The sequence below is a fragment of the Trachypithecus francoisi genome, unplaced genomic scaffold (assembly GCF_009764315.1).
Source record: "Trachypithecus francoisi isolate TF-2019V2 unplaced genomic scaffold, Tfra_2.0 Lachesis_group0, whole genome shotgun sequence".
Taxonomy (NCBI): Eukaryota; Metazoa; Chordata; class Mammalia; order Primates; family Cercopithecidae; genus Trachypithecus; species Trachypithecus francoisi.
The window spans coordinates 68,528,828-68,547,323 of NW_022681453.1; the positions used below are offsets into that span (position 1 = coordinate 68,528,828).

The window sequence follows — 18,496 nt, forward strand, 5'->3', positions numbered from 1 at the left end:
TTCAATCCTCACACAGTGACCAAGACAGAGTATCTGGTGCGGAACATTTTTTTCCTAATCTTATTATCCTGACAGGGGAGCAGGAGTAAGTTGTCTGACTGGTGAGTTTGAAAGAACTGGGCATGTGTCACTCTATCCCCTCAAGTCTGGGGAGCAGGCATGTCCCAGGAGGCACATGTTTTCTGCTCTTCCATGCAGTCAGTCTAGTTTTTACACAGGCAGGTTTTCCAGCTCTGCTTGTGACTGAGTGGACATGTTCAATTCTGGGCCCACTGTCCCTTCAGATCTAAAGTCATGGCTGCCATTCCAGCCTTTAGCAGAGACAAAGCTGACATTTTGCTCTCCATAAGTCTGACTCCTGCTGCTATCTCAATGGATTCTGAACTTACATGGGGACCATAGGTATTATCTTGAAGCCCCCTAAAGCCACAACAGTGGGCACTCAACAAACCAGCAGAGTGAATACGAAAAGTTCAGAGGACAATGAGGAGACGGGCCTGCTTTGAGTGGAGGAAGTATGCCGATGTAGTTGAAGAGAAGTTAGATGAACAGGGTGGGCCCAGGAATGGACGGCTTATAAGAAGGGCAGAGTTTGGATGTGATGTGGGAAGAAGAGCGTTGAAAGTTTCTGAGTAGAGGAAGAACATGAACAGTAGGAAGACAATGTTTAAAATAAGGTAGCGAACGAATATGAAAATGGATTGCAGTAGAGACTACAGGGAAGAGACTGGAGCCCTAGGTCAACGAAAGGAGGTTTCCAGAATTTCTGAGTGAGGGAGGATGAAGGTCTGGCCTAGGAAAGTGGACATGTGAACGGAGGCGAGGGGATGCATATGATATCTCAGCGGGTAAACTGCCAGGCTAAGGGTACAAGCCAGCTCTGAGAAAAGGAGATAGGTTTCAAGGCAACCACCCTGAAAGAGGTAGATGAGCAGGCCCTGAAGCTGGGGGAAGTGAGGCTTAGCCCTGGGCATGTGAAATCTGAGTTGCTAAGTGGATCTGTTCTCCGCACCAGTTATGGCAGGAAAGGCACCTTAATTATGAGCATTGTAGGGAGTTAACCCTGTCAAAGAGGTAGCACACTTTTGAAGGCCAAGGGGTGGGACGAAGGTGGTGAAGATGGCAAGCCTGAACACAGAGGCTACTTGGGATGACCGAGTGCGAGGAGGGACACAGGTGATGAGTGAGTGGGCGGAGAGGAGGGGGACACCACTCTCGGGCCCGAGGGAAGGAGGGGATGAGGCTGCCGGCAAATGCTGGACTCAGGATCTTCCCAGCGGAGCAGGGCGGCCGCCACCTCACCCAGGACAATGCACCGTAGAACCCAAAGCAGCCTTCCCCACGCCGGCCGGTCTTCCCGGCCCTGCACCCACTTCCCGGTGCCCCGCTGCCCTGTTGCCGTGACACCCTCGACCCCGGGATGCGGGGTCTCCTCTGCCTCCCTGGGCCTCCCCGCTTCAGCCGTGTGGGGCGACTCCGCTTCCCAGGCCGCGGGACGTCTTTTCCTCCAGGTTCCAGTCCCGGCCCTTCCCGGGCCCCCCGCGGCACCGCCCACCTGGCCACAGCCGCAGCCCGCCCGGGCCGCCGCCAGCCAGCAGCCCCTCCCGGGGTGGAGTTTCCCCTCCCCCTCCCCCTTTGTGGCAGGGCCCCACGGGACGCCCCCTCTGCCTCCGCTCCACGTCCAGGGGGCCGAAGGGGCGCCGGACGAGGGGCTGTGCGGAGAGAGGGGTTCGGCGGCGCCAGGACTCCCGCGGGCTCCCCGGAGCAGGGGCCGGGAGGAGGGGGAGCGGGAGCCGCGGGGGCCTCTGCAGCAGAAGGGGGAGGAGAATGGGGAGGAGCTGGGGGGCAGGCAGGCGGGGAAGGAGAGGTCTTAAGGGGCGGCGAGCGCAGGTCGGATTTCCTCCGAGGCTGGCGATCGGCGGAGCTCCAACCTGCGCTTAGAGCTCGCTGCGGCCGTCCTGCCCCGCGCCCTCGGGAGACCTGGACCGTACCACGGTGAGCGCAGGGCGCGAGGCGCGGAGGCCGGACTCTTCGGGCGGCCGGGGGTGCTTGGGCGGAGGGAGCGAGCCTGCGGGACCCGAGCAAGTTTCCCAGGTCGGCGCGGGGCCCGGCGCCTTCAGACTCGCTCTCTTCTCTCTTCCGCAGATGTGGAAACGCTGGCTCGCGCTCGCGCTCGCGCTGGTGGCGGTAGCCTGGGTCCGCGCCGAGGTAGGCGAGGGGCCGAGGAGTCCGAACTCGGTCCCCGGGGCCGCTTGGGTCTGCGCGCTGGGCGGGTGGGCGCGCGTCCTGGGGATGCTCTCCCGGGGTGGCGCTGGGAGTTTCCGTCCTTGGGGTGGGCTGGGGTGGAGCTAGGGGAGTGCTGTGGACAGAAATGCTACTCACGAAACTTAAATCTCTAAAGCAGGAAAAGTAGTTCGGGCGGTAAGCGGGAGCCCCAACGCGGCTAACATGGAGGGAGAGCGGGGAGGAGGAGAGGGGACGGGCTGGGCCGACGGGGACGAGGCGGTGACTGGAGCAGCAGTGAGTTCAAAAAGGCGCCTCAGTTCCTTCCTTCACTTCAGAGGAGACAGAGTAGTTGGGGACTTTTCCCTCCCAAGTCTGTCTCCTGGGGGCGGGGGCAGAGGAATCTCGGGATTCTTCTTTTGGGGCAAAATGAATTTTCTTTTCTGTCTTTTAAAGTGAGATCATGATTCCCTGAAATGTATTTTCTTCTTTGTGAAGTGCCCTCGGGTTATGTGTTATCATCTGAGCCATGTAACGGCCTTTTCCGAAATGTTCCCTGTAACGTTGCGCAAGTGTAAGAGAAAATCCATTGCTCTGCTCTTTGGGGGCTCGAGTTTCCAGTTAAAGCATTTCAGCGCTTGTTTTTTTGTACCAATTTTTTCAACTCTAACGACCTTCCTGAGACACTACAAACCAACCAACAAACTCTTTGCTCAGAAGCCCCTCCATTAACTCAAAGGTTTATGGACAGAAAATAAACAATTCTAAATTCCCCGGGCTCCAGTCTCCAGGAAAGTGAGGTCAGAAACTAAACATTTGATAATTATGGCAGGAAATATGGAAGGAATTAAAAAGCATGAGGGAGAAGAAATGGAATGTACATTACAAAAGAAATAGCTCCCTGGTGGGTGGTTTATGCTCCCCGTTTGAATTTTTTCCTTCATATTACAGTTTAACCACACCCTTAGCATCGCAGCTTGACTCTGCCCAAAAAAATAATAAATGCATACAAGGTCTTCACAATTTTTTAAAAATACGCATTGTACTGAATTCTCATTTAATTCACTACTACGTTGTTGATTGAGGTGGAAACTCAATCAACTGTTTTTACTCCCAATGAAATAAAAGTAGCTAATATTTATTAAATATCTGCTGTGTTGTAATAGAATTCCACTTTAATGACAGATACATTGAGTCAGAGAAGGTTACCCAATGCTCTCAGCTACTAAATGCTAAGGGTGGGATTTGAACCCAAACAGTCTGGCTCCGGACCCAAGGCTCTTGACTACGAGCCCACACCACTTCCAAGCACAATGGTTTAACGTTTACGAAGTACATTTTTGTATACCACACATTGGGCTATGCACATTACCTGCAGTTGTTTCTTTTAAAGCTCCCAAACCCTGTAATGTAAGTTTTATTATCCCGATTTTACAGAGGAGGAAACAGGTTTAAGGAAATTAGGTAACTTGCCCAGGGTCATACAACTAGTTAGCTCTGAAGCAGGATGTGAGCCCACCTGTCTATCTTTGGAGCCCATCTTGAATTCCATGTCTGCTTCTTACCCATTTGGTTTTCCAGGGTTTGCATTTGAGGGAGTATTTCCCTTCACTGGCTGATGTAGCCCTGGTTAAGAAACATTCCTCCATCCCCTGCTGTGGCCCTCAAAAGGCAGCTGCAGACCAGTGATGGATGAGGTGAATCCCTGGTTGGTTTTCCAGCAGGCTTGAGAATTGCCAGCCAGTGTGTGAAATCACTCAGTGAACTGGAATGCAGATATGAGGTGTGAGGAGGCTGTTGGTTCACTCACCAGGCTGTGTGGCCCAAGGTCTGGGATCTATTCTAGGCGGCCTGCAAGACACACACCCCTCCCAACCCCCTTCCTCACAGAGGAAACTTACCCCTGGTAGGAAGTTCCCCCAGCAGCAATTTCCTGCTGGAGGTAGAAGAGCATCCAGTGCTCTCACAGAAGTCCCAGGCAAACTCTACAGGGAAGAAGGCAAAATAGAGAAGTACTGAGATGTAAAAACAGAGTGTGTTGGTGGAGAAAGGAGGCTGTGAACTCACAGCGTGTGGAAATGGTCACAATGAAAAGAGCGAGGGGTAGGTATGAGCTAGGTTACATTCCATGGCTCCAGGTTATTAAGGATTATTATCTTTTAATTATTCCAACTTCCTGGTGCCTGGCCAAGTAACATTTGGCAAGTTTTTAATCCATTGAATAATAATATACCTTTAACTATTGATGAAGAGGTACATTAACCCTCTCCCTGTGGGAATGGTAATTTGGTTTTTTTTTTTAAAGCATTTTATCTTGTAGTTAGTGGTGCTTGCCGTTTAAATGTCTTCCTTGTTAACTCTAGGGACGGTCTGCAAAAACAGTCACATCATGATATTTACAGTCTATTGACATGAATCTATTGTAAACTTTAAATCAGCTAAAGTTATACGAATATTGTTGAACTTTTTAGAAATGAAATTTAGAAAATAAATTGAGGCGTCTTGGTGCTTTCTGCTTTTGTGCAACCGTAAATATTTAATTCAGCATATTTTTAAAAAATTTAATCGCTTTACAAATCATGTTGATGTTTGAAGCAGCCAGAGCCTCTGTAGTAAACTTCAGAGTCAGAGTTGCTCACCACTTGGGAAAAGGTAATTGTCATCAGTATTAATGCCAGTCTATGTCAATCCCATTTGGTTAGATTCTCAAAATTATTAACAAAAGTCATTAAGGAGCCTGGGCTTAGGGGCTCATGCCTGTAGTCCCAGCACTTTGGGAGGCCAAGCTGGGAGGACTACTTGAGTCCAGGAATTTGAGACCAGCCTTAGCAACATGGTGAGACCATATCTCTACAAAAAATAAGAAAATTAGTTGGGCATGTTAGCATATGCCTCTGGTCCCAGCTACTCAGGAGGCTGAAGCAGGAAAATCACTTGAGCCCAGGAGGTTGAGGCTGCAGTGAGCCATGATGGTGCCACTGCACTCCATCCAGCCTGAGCAACAGAACGAAACCTTGTATTTAAAAAAATAGAAACCAACTCATTAAGCAGAGTGTCATATTGTTTTGAATGTGTTTCATGGTCTCCTACTTCCTTGGCACCTCGTGATTGCTTTCTCATTGCTTCTTCTCTTTCTTACCTGCTCACTCTCTTACTACTCTGTCTGCAGCATATACCTTCAGCCAGCCTCCCTCCAGATTCTGCCACATCCACCTGAGCACACACACCCATGTAGTCTGCTTGAAAGAGGGTACTGGGTGCAGCATATGTCTCAGCTGTGTGTAGATTAACATGTGGATGGACTAGGCAGAGAGGGCAGCAGCAGAGGGAATGCCTCCACTAACAATTACACAGATACCCCTTTTCTAGATAATCTGGGGAGGGGGCTGTGTGAGCCTGCTCTTCACCCCTTTCCCATCCCCCTCCCATTGGGAATTACTGCAGTTCATTGAGAAGTGTTGATGGTGGATGCATGGTACGGAGCCTGGGAAAATGTTAAGAACACAGGCAGTAGTGTGTGTGCCCTTGAAGCTCAGTCAGTGGATATCTGTCACTCTAACATGGTGGGCTGGAGAGAACCCTGTGAGCCCAACTGCCTGCTTTAGGAAGACAGCCCTGGCAAGTACCCAAGCATATCCCAGCTCTCCTTTGGTGGCTGTCTCTGCTGTCACTATGATTCCCAGCATTCCAGGTCTAGAAATTCATTATGATAAGTCACATGTACAGTTGACTGCTTTGTAGTTCAGAATCCTCGTTCCAATAAGGGATCCATGCTTGACCCATGAACTTTGAGTGCCTTACTTAAGAGAGAACAGTAACAATTCTACAAACAGATGTACTTCACTTAGCTCTAGACGTGCAATACTAGAAGATTATGAGGGCTTTGTCCTTCTGAGGCCACATTTCTTAACCTCATTTGTACCCTATTATCAGCATATAGTTAACCACTAGGGGTTTTATTTGGGAGCTCCTCTGTGTTCTTTAGAATTGTTCTGATGGTAGACTCAAGTAAGCCTTGCATCTAACCCATGTCTCTGACTGCATCTTCTTGGAGCCACAGCTTGTATTATTAACAAAGCTAAAGAGATCACTAAAATGATCTCTTGCTTGTTTATCCTTTGGCAAATAAGCTACTTGTTGCAATTCTAAAGACCATTGCTGGAAATTGGGGTGTAAAACATAGGGACTCTGTGGACTAGCCAGAACAGGACAAGCACACAGCATACGAGTCCCTGGCCATTGCAAGTGGCTTTAGAAGGTGGACTCGTTACAGTTCTCTTATAACTCTCTGGATTGGGTGACAGAAACCACAACTCCATCCCCAGGCTCACAGAAGCAAGTTGGAGAGGAACCATGAGGTGACGATCTGGTTGTGGGCTGAGGTGGATGTAATGATCCCAGAGGAAATGCCCCAAAGATGAAAGTCTTCAAAGCCAGTGAGGCAGAGCAACACATGCTGCCACAAGAACAGGAAGTAAAGGATGAGCTGTAAATACCAGTGATCATATATGAGAATTGAAAATGGCATGGATTCTTTGTCTTAGTCCTCTTCAAATTACTGGACGTCTGGCAGAATGTTTCTAACAGACATAAATTTTATTAGCTTAATGATACCAGTTAATAGGGAAAAGTAGAGGTAGATAGGTTCATGTTGTAAGCCAGATGATTAATGTCCTCAGAAGGCAAATGCATACTTTTTGTCTAGGATGCTCTATTCTGACTCCTGCTATTTTGGCAAGGGGCACTTTCTCTGAGAGTACGCCATGAATGGCATGGCCTTCCCTTCACTGTCCTCATCGGGCCCATTCCCTCCTGCAGCTGAGCGCACCTGGTACTCAGGTGACCTGAGTCACAGTGAAGCACAAGGCATGGTCTCTGCCCTCAAATTATTTACAATCTAGTGGTGGGCCCAGGTGCTTTAAATCGTGGCAGCTACAGTTTTATATTATTATAACTACATAGTAACTAGTAGTTTTATACTTATTATTGCTGTTTGTTTTTTAAATTTACATTAATGTAGGGCTTTCCTTTGTAAGATCCTTTTATGGTAGCAAAATGCACAAATCTTCCACGTATAGCTTCATGAACTTTTACATCTGGCCCACGTAGGCACCATCCAACAAGATTGAGGGAGTCGGTACAGAAAGGAGGCTATGAACCTGTGTGTTACCATGAAGTTACATACAGAAAAAGTTACCATGAAGAAAATGAGGGATAGGGATGAACTAGGGTACATGACTCTGTGCCCAAAGACGACCATCTTTTAATCTGTCTCTTCTCTGGTGTCTAGCTCTGGTAACATTTGGCAAGTTTTTAATCCATGTTTTAACAACAGCAAACCTTCAATAATTAATGAAAGGTAAATTAACCCTCTCTATATGAGACTTACTATTTGGATGTTATTTTTAACATTTTAACTTGTTAACAATAAATGACTTCCCTTGTTAGCTACAAGGATGTGCAGCAAACACAGTGAAATACAGCCTTTGTTGACATGAATCCGTTCTGGTAAACTTTAGATCAGCTTTGGGGAGCTTTCTTGACTGTTTTGTGGATGGATAGATATTCCAGGGCTCACTGTAATCTATATTAAATTCAGCAAAGAACTCAAATCATTCTGTTAGACCACTTTGCCCTGGTCATTATTACTTTTGAAAGGACTCTACATAAGATGTCAGTCATGTTATTTATGACAGCAAAAAACGTAACACTGACTACATAGTCAACCATAGGAGAAGGGTTAAATAAATCATGGAACAGCTATATGTGCCACCAAAAGCATTTACAAAAACATTTTGAAGCTCTGGCAAATGATTATAATTTAATTTAGAAAGCACACACCCCCCAGCTTTGTTCTCACAACTGTAAACATTTATAGAAAAGTACAACAAACAAATGTGTTAGAAATTATCTGTAGGTAGTGGATTTATGGGTCATTTTATTCTTTGTCCCAGTCTTTTCTGTATTCTCTCAGCTTTTAATTAGCATATTTTATTTTCATATTTTATCAGAAAGTAACATACTAACTTTTTTATTTAAATAAAATACCACATATTAGGAGAAGGGAAAATTCCTCTTGAAAAAAGGAGGGGATCACAAGAATGGTCACAATGTCAAGGCACTGGATGAAATGTCCAAGGGGCAGGACTTCAGGGATTGCTTAAGGAGAAAAAGGTGGGGTGGTAAATGGCCTTTCAGAGATGGCACAGACATGACATACGTATTACCACTACCCTCTCCCTTACCCATGACACACATTTCTAATCAATCATAGAATTCTTTCCTACTGAACTTGGAGAAGGTTTGAAAATCCTACTCAGCAATGTTCTAGGTAGCCACTAGGAATGAGAGTCTATATAAGATGAAAGCTATTTACCATCCCTGCTGGAAAAATCAGTCCAATTTGACAAACATTGACACATCTTTAGCCAAAATTAAGATAATTAGAAGGCAGAGTTTGGGACTGTATGAAACTGATAAAAACAACATGGGGTAATAGGTGATAGAACTGGGTTAGCAAATGGATGAAATGTCAGGAAAACAGCACTTACACCAGATTTTGGCCCAAGCTTCTAAGCTCTTTGGATGAATCTGAACACCTTAAAATAAGCCAGAACCTCTAACATTGGCCCCATCAACAAAATATGATGAGAATTTTCTTGGCTATTCTGATGAAGTAAATAGTTGCTCTGCTAAAGTTCTAAGAGCTGCTGCTGTCACAGATAACAGCTTTTGCATTAGCAGCAGCCTGGCAATAACTTGCTAATAGAATGCTCTTTGGGTATTTGGAGTACAAAATAATTCCCATAAATCTTCATTTCCTGCTTTGGTTGGAGGATTTCCATTTAATCTTTTTGTAGACTTTAGATGCTCATTTGGAAGTCATCACCAATAAACTATTCCCAGGATTAAGTCTGAATGTATGACCCCCATATATCCCTTGAATAATCCTGGACACAATTATGTGACCAACCAAGCTGTTGCCAAACAAGTCATGTGATACGTGACAAAAGCTATCACATGTTGCAGGACCAGATTTATACGTGCATGCATGTGTGCGTGTGTGTGTGTGTGTCATGGGATATTGGCTTGAATTGATGTAAGGAAAACATCTCTCTGTCTTTCTATATTTTTTGTTGTTTCAAGATTTAAAATCCTATGTCTGAGGCAAAATTTGTCTTTTCTCCTGTCTTTCCTCTTATCCTTCAATGACAGTTAATAAGTATAATTTATTGATCTATGGAAGTGTCAGGCATTATGCTAGTCAGTTTGCACATATGCTACTATTAGGAACCGTGTCGGACTAAAAAGCCTTACCATACAGATCCCTGTTCTGAAGGAGCTGCTACCACCATTGCTTCTTGGCCATTAGGGGTCAGATGTAAGGCTTTAGCAGAAATTCCCCTTCCTCACCTCTTGCCACTACTTCAGAAAATCCTGAAACATGGCAGTGGGATAGATGGCCCCTGCCTTCTCGGAATTTGAAAGACTCCACTTAGGCAGCTGGGGCCCTTTTCAACCTGTCCACCTAATCAGTATGTCCAGTAGATGGCAGCTTTTTGTGTGGAACTTTATCTTACCTTGTGACCGAATAATTCCGGGGGTCTGCAGTTTTTCTCTTCCCGTTTTCCTTGTCTTTTCTTGTTCACATTTCTGGGTGTCTCCAAGTCTGCTTTTTTTCTTTTTCTTTTTTTTTTTTTGAGATGGAGTCCTGCTCTGTCACCCAGGCTGGAGCATAGTGGTGCCATCTTGGCTCACTGCAACCTCCTCTGCCTCCCGGGTTCTAGTGATTCTCCTGCCTCAGCCTCCTGAGTAGCTGGGATTACAAGCGCCTGCCACCACACCCGGCTAATTTTTGTATTTTTAATAGAGATGGGGTTTCACCTTGTCGGCCAGGCTGGTCTCGAACTCCCAACCTCAAGTGATCCACCTGCCTCCGCCTCCCAAAGTGCTAGGATTAGAGGTGTGAGCCACCATGCCAGGCCTAAATCTGTCTTTTTCACAGACTCTGTAACAAACTCATTTTGTTATTAAGAGCAACATTGTAGAACAGTGAAAGAGTCTGACTTAGAAATCCTGCTCTGCCCTTTTCTGGGCACCTTTTTAAAGTCATGTAATGTGTCTAACTTGTAGCTTCAGTTAAGAGCGAGGGCTTTGAGGCAGTGGACTGAGTTTGAATTCTGGCCTTGTCTAGCTGTGAGGCCTTGTGCAAGTTACTTGACCTCCCTGAAGTCACTTTCTTTTTTTTTTTTTTTTTTTTTTTTTTGAGACGGAGTCTCGCTCTGTCGCCCAGGCTGGAGTGCAGTGGCTGGATCTCAGCTCACTGCAAGCTCCGCCTCCCGGGTTTACGCCATTCTCTCGCCTCAGCCTCCCGAGTAGCTGGGACTACAGGCGCCCGCCATCTCGCCCGGCTAATTTTTTGTATATTTTAGTAGAGACGGGGTTTCACCGTGTTAGCCAGGATGGTCTCGATCTCCTGACCTGGTGATCCGCCCGTCTCGGCCTCCCAAAGTGCTGGGATTACAGGCTTGAGCCACCGCGCCCGGCCGAAGTCACTTTCATTACCAGTAGAATGGGAATCATTCCGTGTCTCTGCCTGTCTACTCGATTAGATCATGGAAAAGATCTCCTCTACTCATGGTATAAAGTCAACACCAAAAACAAATACCTGCAAGAGATGAAGGGCCGCTTACCAGTCCCCACGAGGCTCTGACAAAGAATGTTTTTGACTAATGATTTCACCAAGAGAATTCTCAATATACAAGTAAACATCCACTAGGCATTGTCTTTATTTGCATAGCCTTTGTGCTGGCTCAGGTTGTTACTCTGATTACTGATTTAACCTTGAGAGGAAGTATAACATAATGGCTTAGCGCTCAGACCTGGAAGCTAGATTAAATCCTAGCACTGCCCTTAGTAGCCATGTGATCTTGGGAAAACTACTTAAAACTTCTCTGAGCCTGTTTCCCCATCTCTAAAATGTGCTTAATCCGGAGTATCTACCCCATAGGTTAGTTGTGAGAATTAAATAAGCTCTTACATGTAAAGCAGAGTGTTTTGGCACACAGTGTGCAGTGTTAGTTGGTATTATCATCCTCATGACATCTCTGTGGGATGAACTCCAAAAGCCATGGTGTGTGTGTTTGTGTGTGTGTGTACATGTGTGTATGTTGTGTATGTGTGTACACATGTGTTTGAGCACCCATTCACATATGTGTATATGTGTGCTCATGGCATGCACAAGTCTCCTTGCTGCTTTTTCGCTCTCCAGAGATTTAAGTACCACCTTCTTTTTTAAAGAGAAAACTAGGATATTTATTTCAGTGGACGCTTTAAGGCCCAGAATTTTTATCAGAACCCTTGCTTCTGCTGAGCTAATCTTGCCCTTAAACTTCTATATAGTGTTGCTTCTGTGAAGCCACAGTTCTATCATTCCTCCAGGAAGAGACTGAGGTACTCATGGAGCATCTCCTGTGCAGAGGCAGTAGGATAGGAAGCCAGCATAGATTCTTCCTAAAAGTAGAGTGAGTGAATAGAAATAACTGGGAAGGAAACAGAAAGAAAAGGCAATAAAAGATGTATGTATGGAGGTAGCAAACAGATTATCTTGGGTGGTCATTTTCATTTTGCTGTGGTCTTCATAGCATGACCTGTTACCAGGCAATAAATTCCAAATAGTTGGTGTGGAAAATGTGATAATGCAAAGGAATAGGATCCTTTGCTTTCATTATTTCAAAAATAAGTGCCAATTACTCTCAAAGACAGGGTAAGAAGTATTCCTGGAGCAAGCTGGAATTTGTCCCTTTGGGAGCCAAGGCCACAGCTTCTGGTACTTTGCACACAGACCTGGAATCCCACTAGGGAGGGGCTGCTGTGTCTGCAGCCAGTCCGATGCCAGCCTCACATGCCCACCCATTCCTGGCCGTAGAGCCAGCTCTCTTTACCACTCCTTATGTTGCTCTTTGCTTCATCTTTCTCCTCTATTTTCCTTCTCTCACCATCACAGAGAGGTCATCCTGAAGTGTCTGGGCCGCAGTAGGAGCTGCCAAACATTCACGAACCACCATGTTCACATTAGATGCAGAGATAAAACTTCACAAAGTCTCAATACACTATTTTTCATCACTTATCTGGGACAAAGTAAAATTTTTCAAAGTCAGCTCAAAAGAGGAAGGCAAAAGGTATTGCAAATCTGTTCAGGCACTGCGTTAGTGCTGGCGGATAAGAGACCTTGTGCCCAAAGAGCTTGCAGTCCGGAGGGGAGGCAGACAGGAACACAGGCTCAAAGTGATGCAATGTGAGAAGTATTAGGACAAAGCTGAACACCTAACCCAGCATAACAGGCTCAGGAGCGCTTCCAGGAGGAAGTGACCCACCAGCTGAGCTCTGAAAAATGACTGATAGTCACTGTGTCTTACTTGTGGAAATTTGAAAACAAACCAAAGACACTTGTGCTAGGTAACATGCACTCAGCATTGTAGAGGCCCAGTCATTTAACTGTTTGGGTTACATCACTTGTTATATGGCTATGTGTCTAGAACAATGGTTCAGACATGGCCATTCTGGCCACATAGACATGGCAGGCATGACTTCCATTTGGAATTCGGTCCAGTTACTTCTGAGTCACATTGGAATGCAGTTTTTACAGTGGAGCATTTGCAGCCTAATGATCAGTGACTTAGGAGTTTGGGGGATTTTTTTGTGGTGGTTGTTCTGTTTTTTTGACACAGGATCTTGCTCTGTTGCCTAGGCTGGATAGCAGTGACACAATCTTAGCTCACTGCAGCCTCTACATGCTGGCTTAAGCAATCCTTCCACCTCAGCCTCCAGAGTAGCTGGGACTACAGGCATGTGCCATCTGGCCCAGCTAATTTTTGTGTTTTTAGTGGAGACAAGGTTTCACCTTGTTGCCCATGCTGGTCTCTAACTCCTGGGCTTAAGTGATCCTCCCTCCTCAGCTTCCCAAAGCACTGGCATTACAGTCGTGAGCCACAGCGCCCAGCCTTAGATGTTTTAAGGCAATTTCTTTGTTCTCCAGATGTATTCACAACTGTTCCGCATTAAATAAGGCCAAATGGCAAGACAGCTCTAAAATGCCAGCTGAGTTGCTAGGTAGGGTTGTACAGACTGTTCACTGCACAATTGTGTCATGTACCTGTGTGTGGTACAGGGCTTGTCTGCCCACCCACAGGAAGGGGCACCTTTTTTTCTAACTGATGTGCAAAGCTCCCCAAACCCAACATTATCTCTGAGTCATATGATGTTTATTAGACTGTGGTGGTCATTTCTACATTTGTGCGTCTTATAAATTGATTTTGTTCAGACTCTTGCAAAGTTTTTGTACTAGGCCTCCATCAAAAGCCAGTTCTGTGTTTTTGTAGATTTTCCTCATAGATAAGCAGAGATGATAGACATGAAAATCTTAAACATCTGGTTTCTTGTACCCACAGTGTGCTACTTTGGGCTGTTGCACAACTCAGTCTAGTTTGGGAACTGTGATTCCCAGGAATTAAAACAAGTATTCCCAGCTTCCTTCTGATTGCTGGATTAGCAGAATTTCCCCAGCCTCCAGCTGAATTCCAGCCCCTGGGAAGAAATGTCTTAGAGTGAACCCCCAGCCTGGAGCCTGTCAGAGGTTGTGTCATGTGTTTGCATTAGCTGAACAAAAACCGAGCAGGCTTTCCGGCCTTGCTCTCCCCTCCTCCCTGCACGCCTCTCCGCTGGGAGAGGCCAGTTAAAGTCTAGACACTGTCTGCTTGGCTCTCTGCCTTTTCAGCACAATCCACACGGTTCTGCAGCTCTTACTTTGGTTGCCTGTCCTCACTCGTTTCCCCAGTTTTCCTAGTCAGCCGTAAACTGTCTCGGGGGACTGGCAACGAGCCGCACACATAGGAAACAGGTGAGTGAATTTATGAGCCTGTCAGCATTCAACTGCCTTGAAAGGTTCAGAGTGAAGATAGCAGCAGTGCTGGCTGAAACTGTGGCTGAATTTACAGACATCCCTGGTGTGAGCTGGCTTCAAACGAACCTCCATTTACTGGCCAGAGATGGGCTGGGACGAGTAACTCAGGACAGATAGTGGCACCCCAGGTAATGAGCAGCCACCTGACTCCTCATCTGCCAAATATGGGGGGTTAGAGTAGGTGGGCTCTAAAATGCAGCTTTGAAATCCTATTCATATAAAAGGAGGCAGATATTCTAGGCTGGATTATCAAAATATTCTACTTAATGGCATTGGGATATTTGATTAACTCTTACCGTGATTTACAGCCTAGCAAAGAACAGTTTGAAAGCTAGGCTGGCTCAAGTATGAGAAAACAGGGTGAATAAAAACAGGAGGCATCTTGTGTCCTTTACTTCCTCTCGCCATGTAGTGAGTGGAATATAAACAGTACAGCATATGGCACCTGAACAGTCTTCATGCCCAGGAATCCCAAATGCTGTTTACTCTACAGAAAGGAATCCCTTGATTTTCCACTTCAGAAGCCAACTGCTCAGCAACACTGGGGAAGAAATGAAGAACCCTGAGTCTCCTTGTAGTCAATCAAGAAATTTTGGGGGCAAAAAAGGGAAGACAACCCCTAATTCAGAGTGTGCAATTTGAGATTTATTGAACTTATTTGGAAAACAAAAGCAAACAAAACTTTATTCTCACTTCTGTAAATGTTCACATTTTCTTTTAAAAATAATGATGCAGTATTGCAAATGGCTTACAGAAATAGTTGTCTGAAACTATTGCATGGACCCTGATTTTGTTTTCTGGAATACTTCTTGTTACCTTTCATCATGTTGCCTGGCCCATGGTCAGGATCCAGGGGCTCCTGAACAAGTATTAATGAATTGCCTGCCCTACCCCCCTGGCCCTGATCTCTGATCAGATCAGGGCTCTTACTACAGCCCATGGGCACTGGTCTTTTGCTTTGACCCAATGGTTAAATCAAGTGACTTGTTACGGTGAACACATAAGGAAGCAGAGGCCAATGCAGATGTTTTAGTCGTACTGAAATGCTTGGTACCTTGCCTGTACTGCAGTTCCCAAATCTCACTAGAAAATCCCAGTGTGCTAAATCATGCTATTGATCCTGACTGGGGAGCCAGCCAGCTCAGTATTGGAGGTGGCCGTCCTAGTAAAGGTACAGTACAGGTTAGGAATTAAAACTGGCTGTGCCCCAGGGTAGACTATATGTGTGTGTGTGTTTCTGTGTGTGCATGCGTGGATATGTGTCTGTGTACATACAGAATACACATACATGCATGCACACACACTAGATAGACACTGACTTAAATTTCACCACTAGAAGAACATGGCCATCTCCCTGTAGGTCAAATAGTGAGACTTTTCTCACAAAAATTCCTGTGGAATTTGTTTTGTTTTAATTTAGTTTCGTGTTTGACTTCTGTTATACTGCCCTGATTTCTTTCTAAGCCTGGACACATAGACACAGTGCTTATTTTTATGGTGTGAAGTTGGCCTGTTAATGAATTTAATAAGTGCATGTCATTATTCACTCATTCCCTACCATATTCCAAACAATAAGAGGTTTTCCCTCCCTAATCCCACAGCCAACATATCCTATTAGCTTCTGTAAGGGTTGGGCTAATTACATGTATTTTTAGCTATTGAGAAGGCCCATGTTTGTAGTTTGTGGCATAATATTTATGACAGAGAAATAGAAAATGGACAGGACCTCAAAGATGGTCCAAGAAATTTCTGATCACTTTCACACAGATACCTGGCTCATCTAAACTGTAGTGTGAAATTGATACATGTGGAATTTCTATCAGAGAGGCTAAACACTATTGAAACAGAAATACAGACGCTCACCCTGAGCAAAGACTCAGACATACTGAGTTCTCTTTATTGTCAGGGTCCCTACCAGGAGGGCCCAGCATGGCTTCTTGGCGGCCCAGCCCAGCTCACAAAACTTGCTTTGGGATGGAGGCAGATGTATGCTTGCCAGTCATTCACAAATACTCGGAGCACACAGTTTCACTTCTCCCAGGGCAGCACCATCCTTGGTTCTGCACCATGTGCTATAATTATGATGCTACAGGGACAGGCTGAGGCCTACATCAGAAGCAGGAAACTCACCTGACTTCTCCCAAGAGTCCCAACAGTCTTTCAGGAATGTGTCTGTTTATGTTTTGTTCCCCTTCCTCTAGTTTTCCCTCCTTGACATTTTCTATTTTCTTTCTTTTCTTATCCTGTGTGGCCTTGGTCTTGCTGACAGCTACATGCAGAGATGCAGATTTTCTGGTGTAGCTATTTATTTTAAGGAGAAAAACGTTCACTTTATGCATTAATTGGCGTCTGCTTCCTGTTCCACAGAAGGGTAATTTTCTGTGTGGCACCAAGGGCTTGATAATGATCAAAGAAAACCCCAGTTCCCAGTAGGAACACACTTCAGGTGTGAGTCCACTTTGGGTTTCTCAGTCTCCTTTCTTGGGAGATGGAGCTAGAAGGGTGAATGGGACTGGGAAGTGTTTTGAGTAGAGGCCAGACATTCAAGTCTTAGCTAAATGTTGGGTACAATAATTTCAGTACTCACTGCAGACTTATTTCTTAATAAAACTCCCCAAGCTACTTGTGGACCATTTTGTTTTAAAGGATAGTTACAAAGTTAACCGCTTCCTCTTACAGATGCAGTTGAAGAGTCTTTGTGTTTCTTCATTTTCTACAAAAGAACATATATAAGCTAGATAATAAGAAACCATGTTGGGGTTGTTTTGTTTATTACATGTCCTATTTTAGGTACTTTTATTTTGACAAAAATAAAAAAGGGATATGAAGTCCTGTAAAAACAACCAGCGCTTGAGGATGACTAACCCCACTATATTGGTCATTTTACAGCTTAGGTAATTGCGTTTTTCCTCCAAATTCCCCATACACATTTGATCAAATAGAAGTCTCTTCATTTCCTGCTTTAAGTTGCTCCATGGAATTGCTGTGTGGATTAGAGAGCAAGTTGGGTTCCTCCCCAGTGGCTGTGTTTCCGTTGGTTGATTGGGTTATTTTCCAGGTAACACTATCATTATTTTGCCCAGTCTAAATAGCGTTGTCGTGTAGTGACCGTAATTATTCATGTTATAGTGCCTGGAATGTAAAGACTTCCTCATTCTCCAGTGATTTGTTGTTTAACTCCAGGTATGCATGTATTTGGGGCTTAGATAGCTGAGGCTCTAGACTGCCAGTCTGTGGGCTCAGATGTGACAGTAGCCATATTCAGAAAGTCATGACAGTCTCTGAGAGAGAGACAAAAGTTAGCAATTCTAAGCCTAAGAGTGTTCAAAGCATGTGATGAACTGTCCCCAAATGGTTCTTGTCCTAGAAGTGGGTGGAACAAATAGGAAGAAGGAAAATAGTGATGAGGAAGACTGGGAGAAAGGAGGTGGTGATGCACATGGGAAACTCCGTTAATTTTAGTGGGTTAAGCAAATGCAGATGAGGCGATTGAGTGAAGAATTTCTATTCTTTAAGTGCTTCATAAGAAAATACTGAGTGAACACTGCAGATATATATGATCAGAAAAGATATATCACTGTTTTTTGTTTGTTTGTTTTTGTTTTGAGACAGAGTCTTGCTCTGTTGCCCAGACTGGAGTGCAGTGGCAGGATCTCGGCTCACTGCAACCTCCGCCTCCTGGATTCAAGCAATTCTCGTGCCTCAGCCTCCCAAGTAGCTGGGATTACAGGTGCCTGTAACCACGCCTGGCTAATTTTTGTATTTTAAATGTGTGGTCTGTAAGCAAAACTTACAAATGATAATTAAAGCTGTAAATTAAAAAAGGACCTCTACATAGTGTGTGGCAAGGGAGATGACGTCTACAAAGGTGCCTCCCACAAGGTAAGTACTCAATAAATAGTAGTTGCTATTGTTCTCCTTGTTGTTATGGCTTGAATTCCAAGGAACAGTAACACCATAGGGGGAGACATGAAGAGTCTAGACCCAAAGTGTGTAGTGAGTGAAGTCCATATATGTGCTAGGTTAAATGGTTTTTTAGTTAGAGGACATTCCAGAGTTTTACAAAGTTCATGTGCATTTATGACTCTAGGAAGGAAGTATAATAAGTAATGTTTCCCAAACATTTTACCACAGAACACCATTTCAAAAAAAGCCATAAGTATTTCAAGGCTAGTGTTCCATGGACAGACTTCATATGAATAGGATCTATTTATATGTGAGCCCAGGACTTAGTGGCCTTGCTGAACTCACTTCATAAACTAAGTTTCCTCAGGAAGACATGGGACTTGTCTGGACCCAGAGCCTGTCTCA

General features: G+C 45.1%; 1 protein-coding gene across 1 annotated transcript in view; it reads left to right on the forward strand.

Moving 5' to 3' along the window:
- The first annotated feature begins 1,834 nt into the window (after positions 1–1,834).
- Positions 1,835–18,496, forward strand: part of FSTL1 (follistatin like 1) — a 55,483-nt gene continuing 38,821 nt past the window's right edge. Inside the window, exons 1-2 of the mRNA XM_033211104.1 lie at positions 1,835–1,995; positions 2,146–2,208. Coding sequence (XP_033066995.1) covers positions 2,146–2,208 — 63 coding nt within the window. The 5' untranslated portion in view covers positions 1,835–1,995. The remainder of the gene's footprint in view (positions 1,996–2,145; positions 2,209–18,496) is intronic.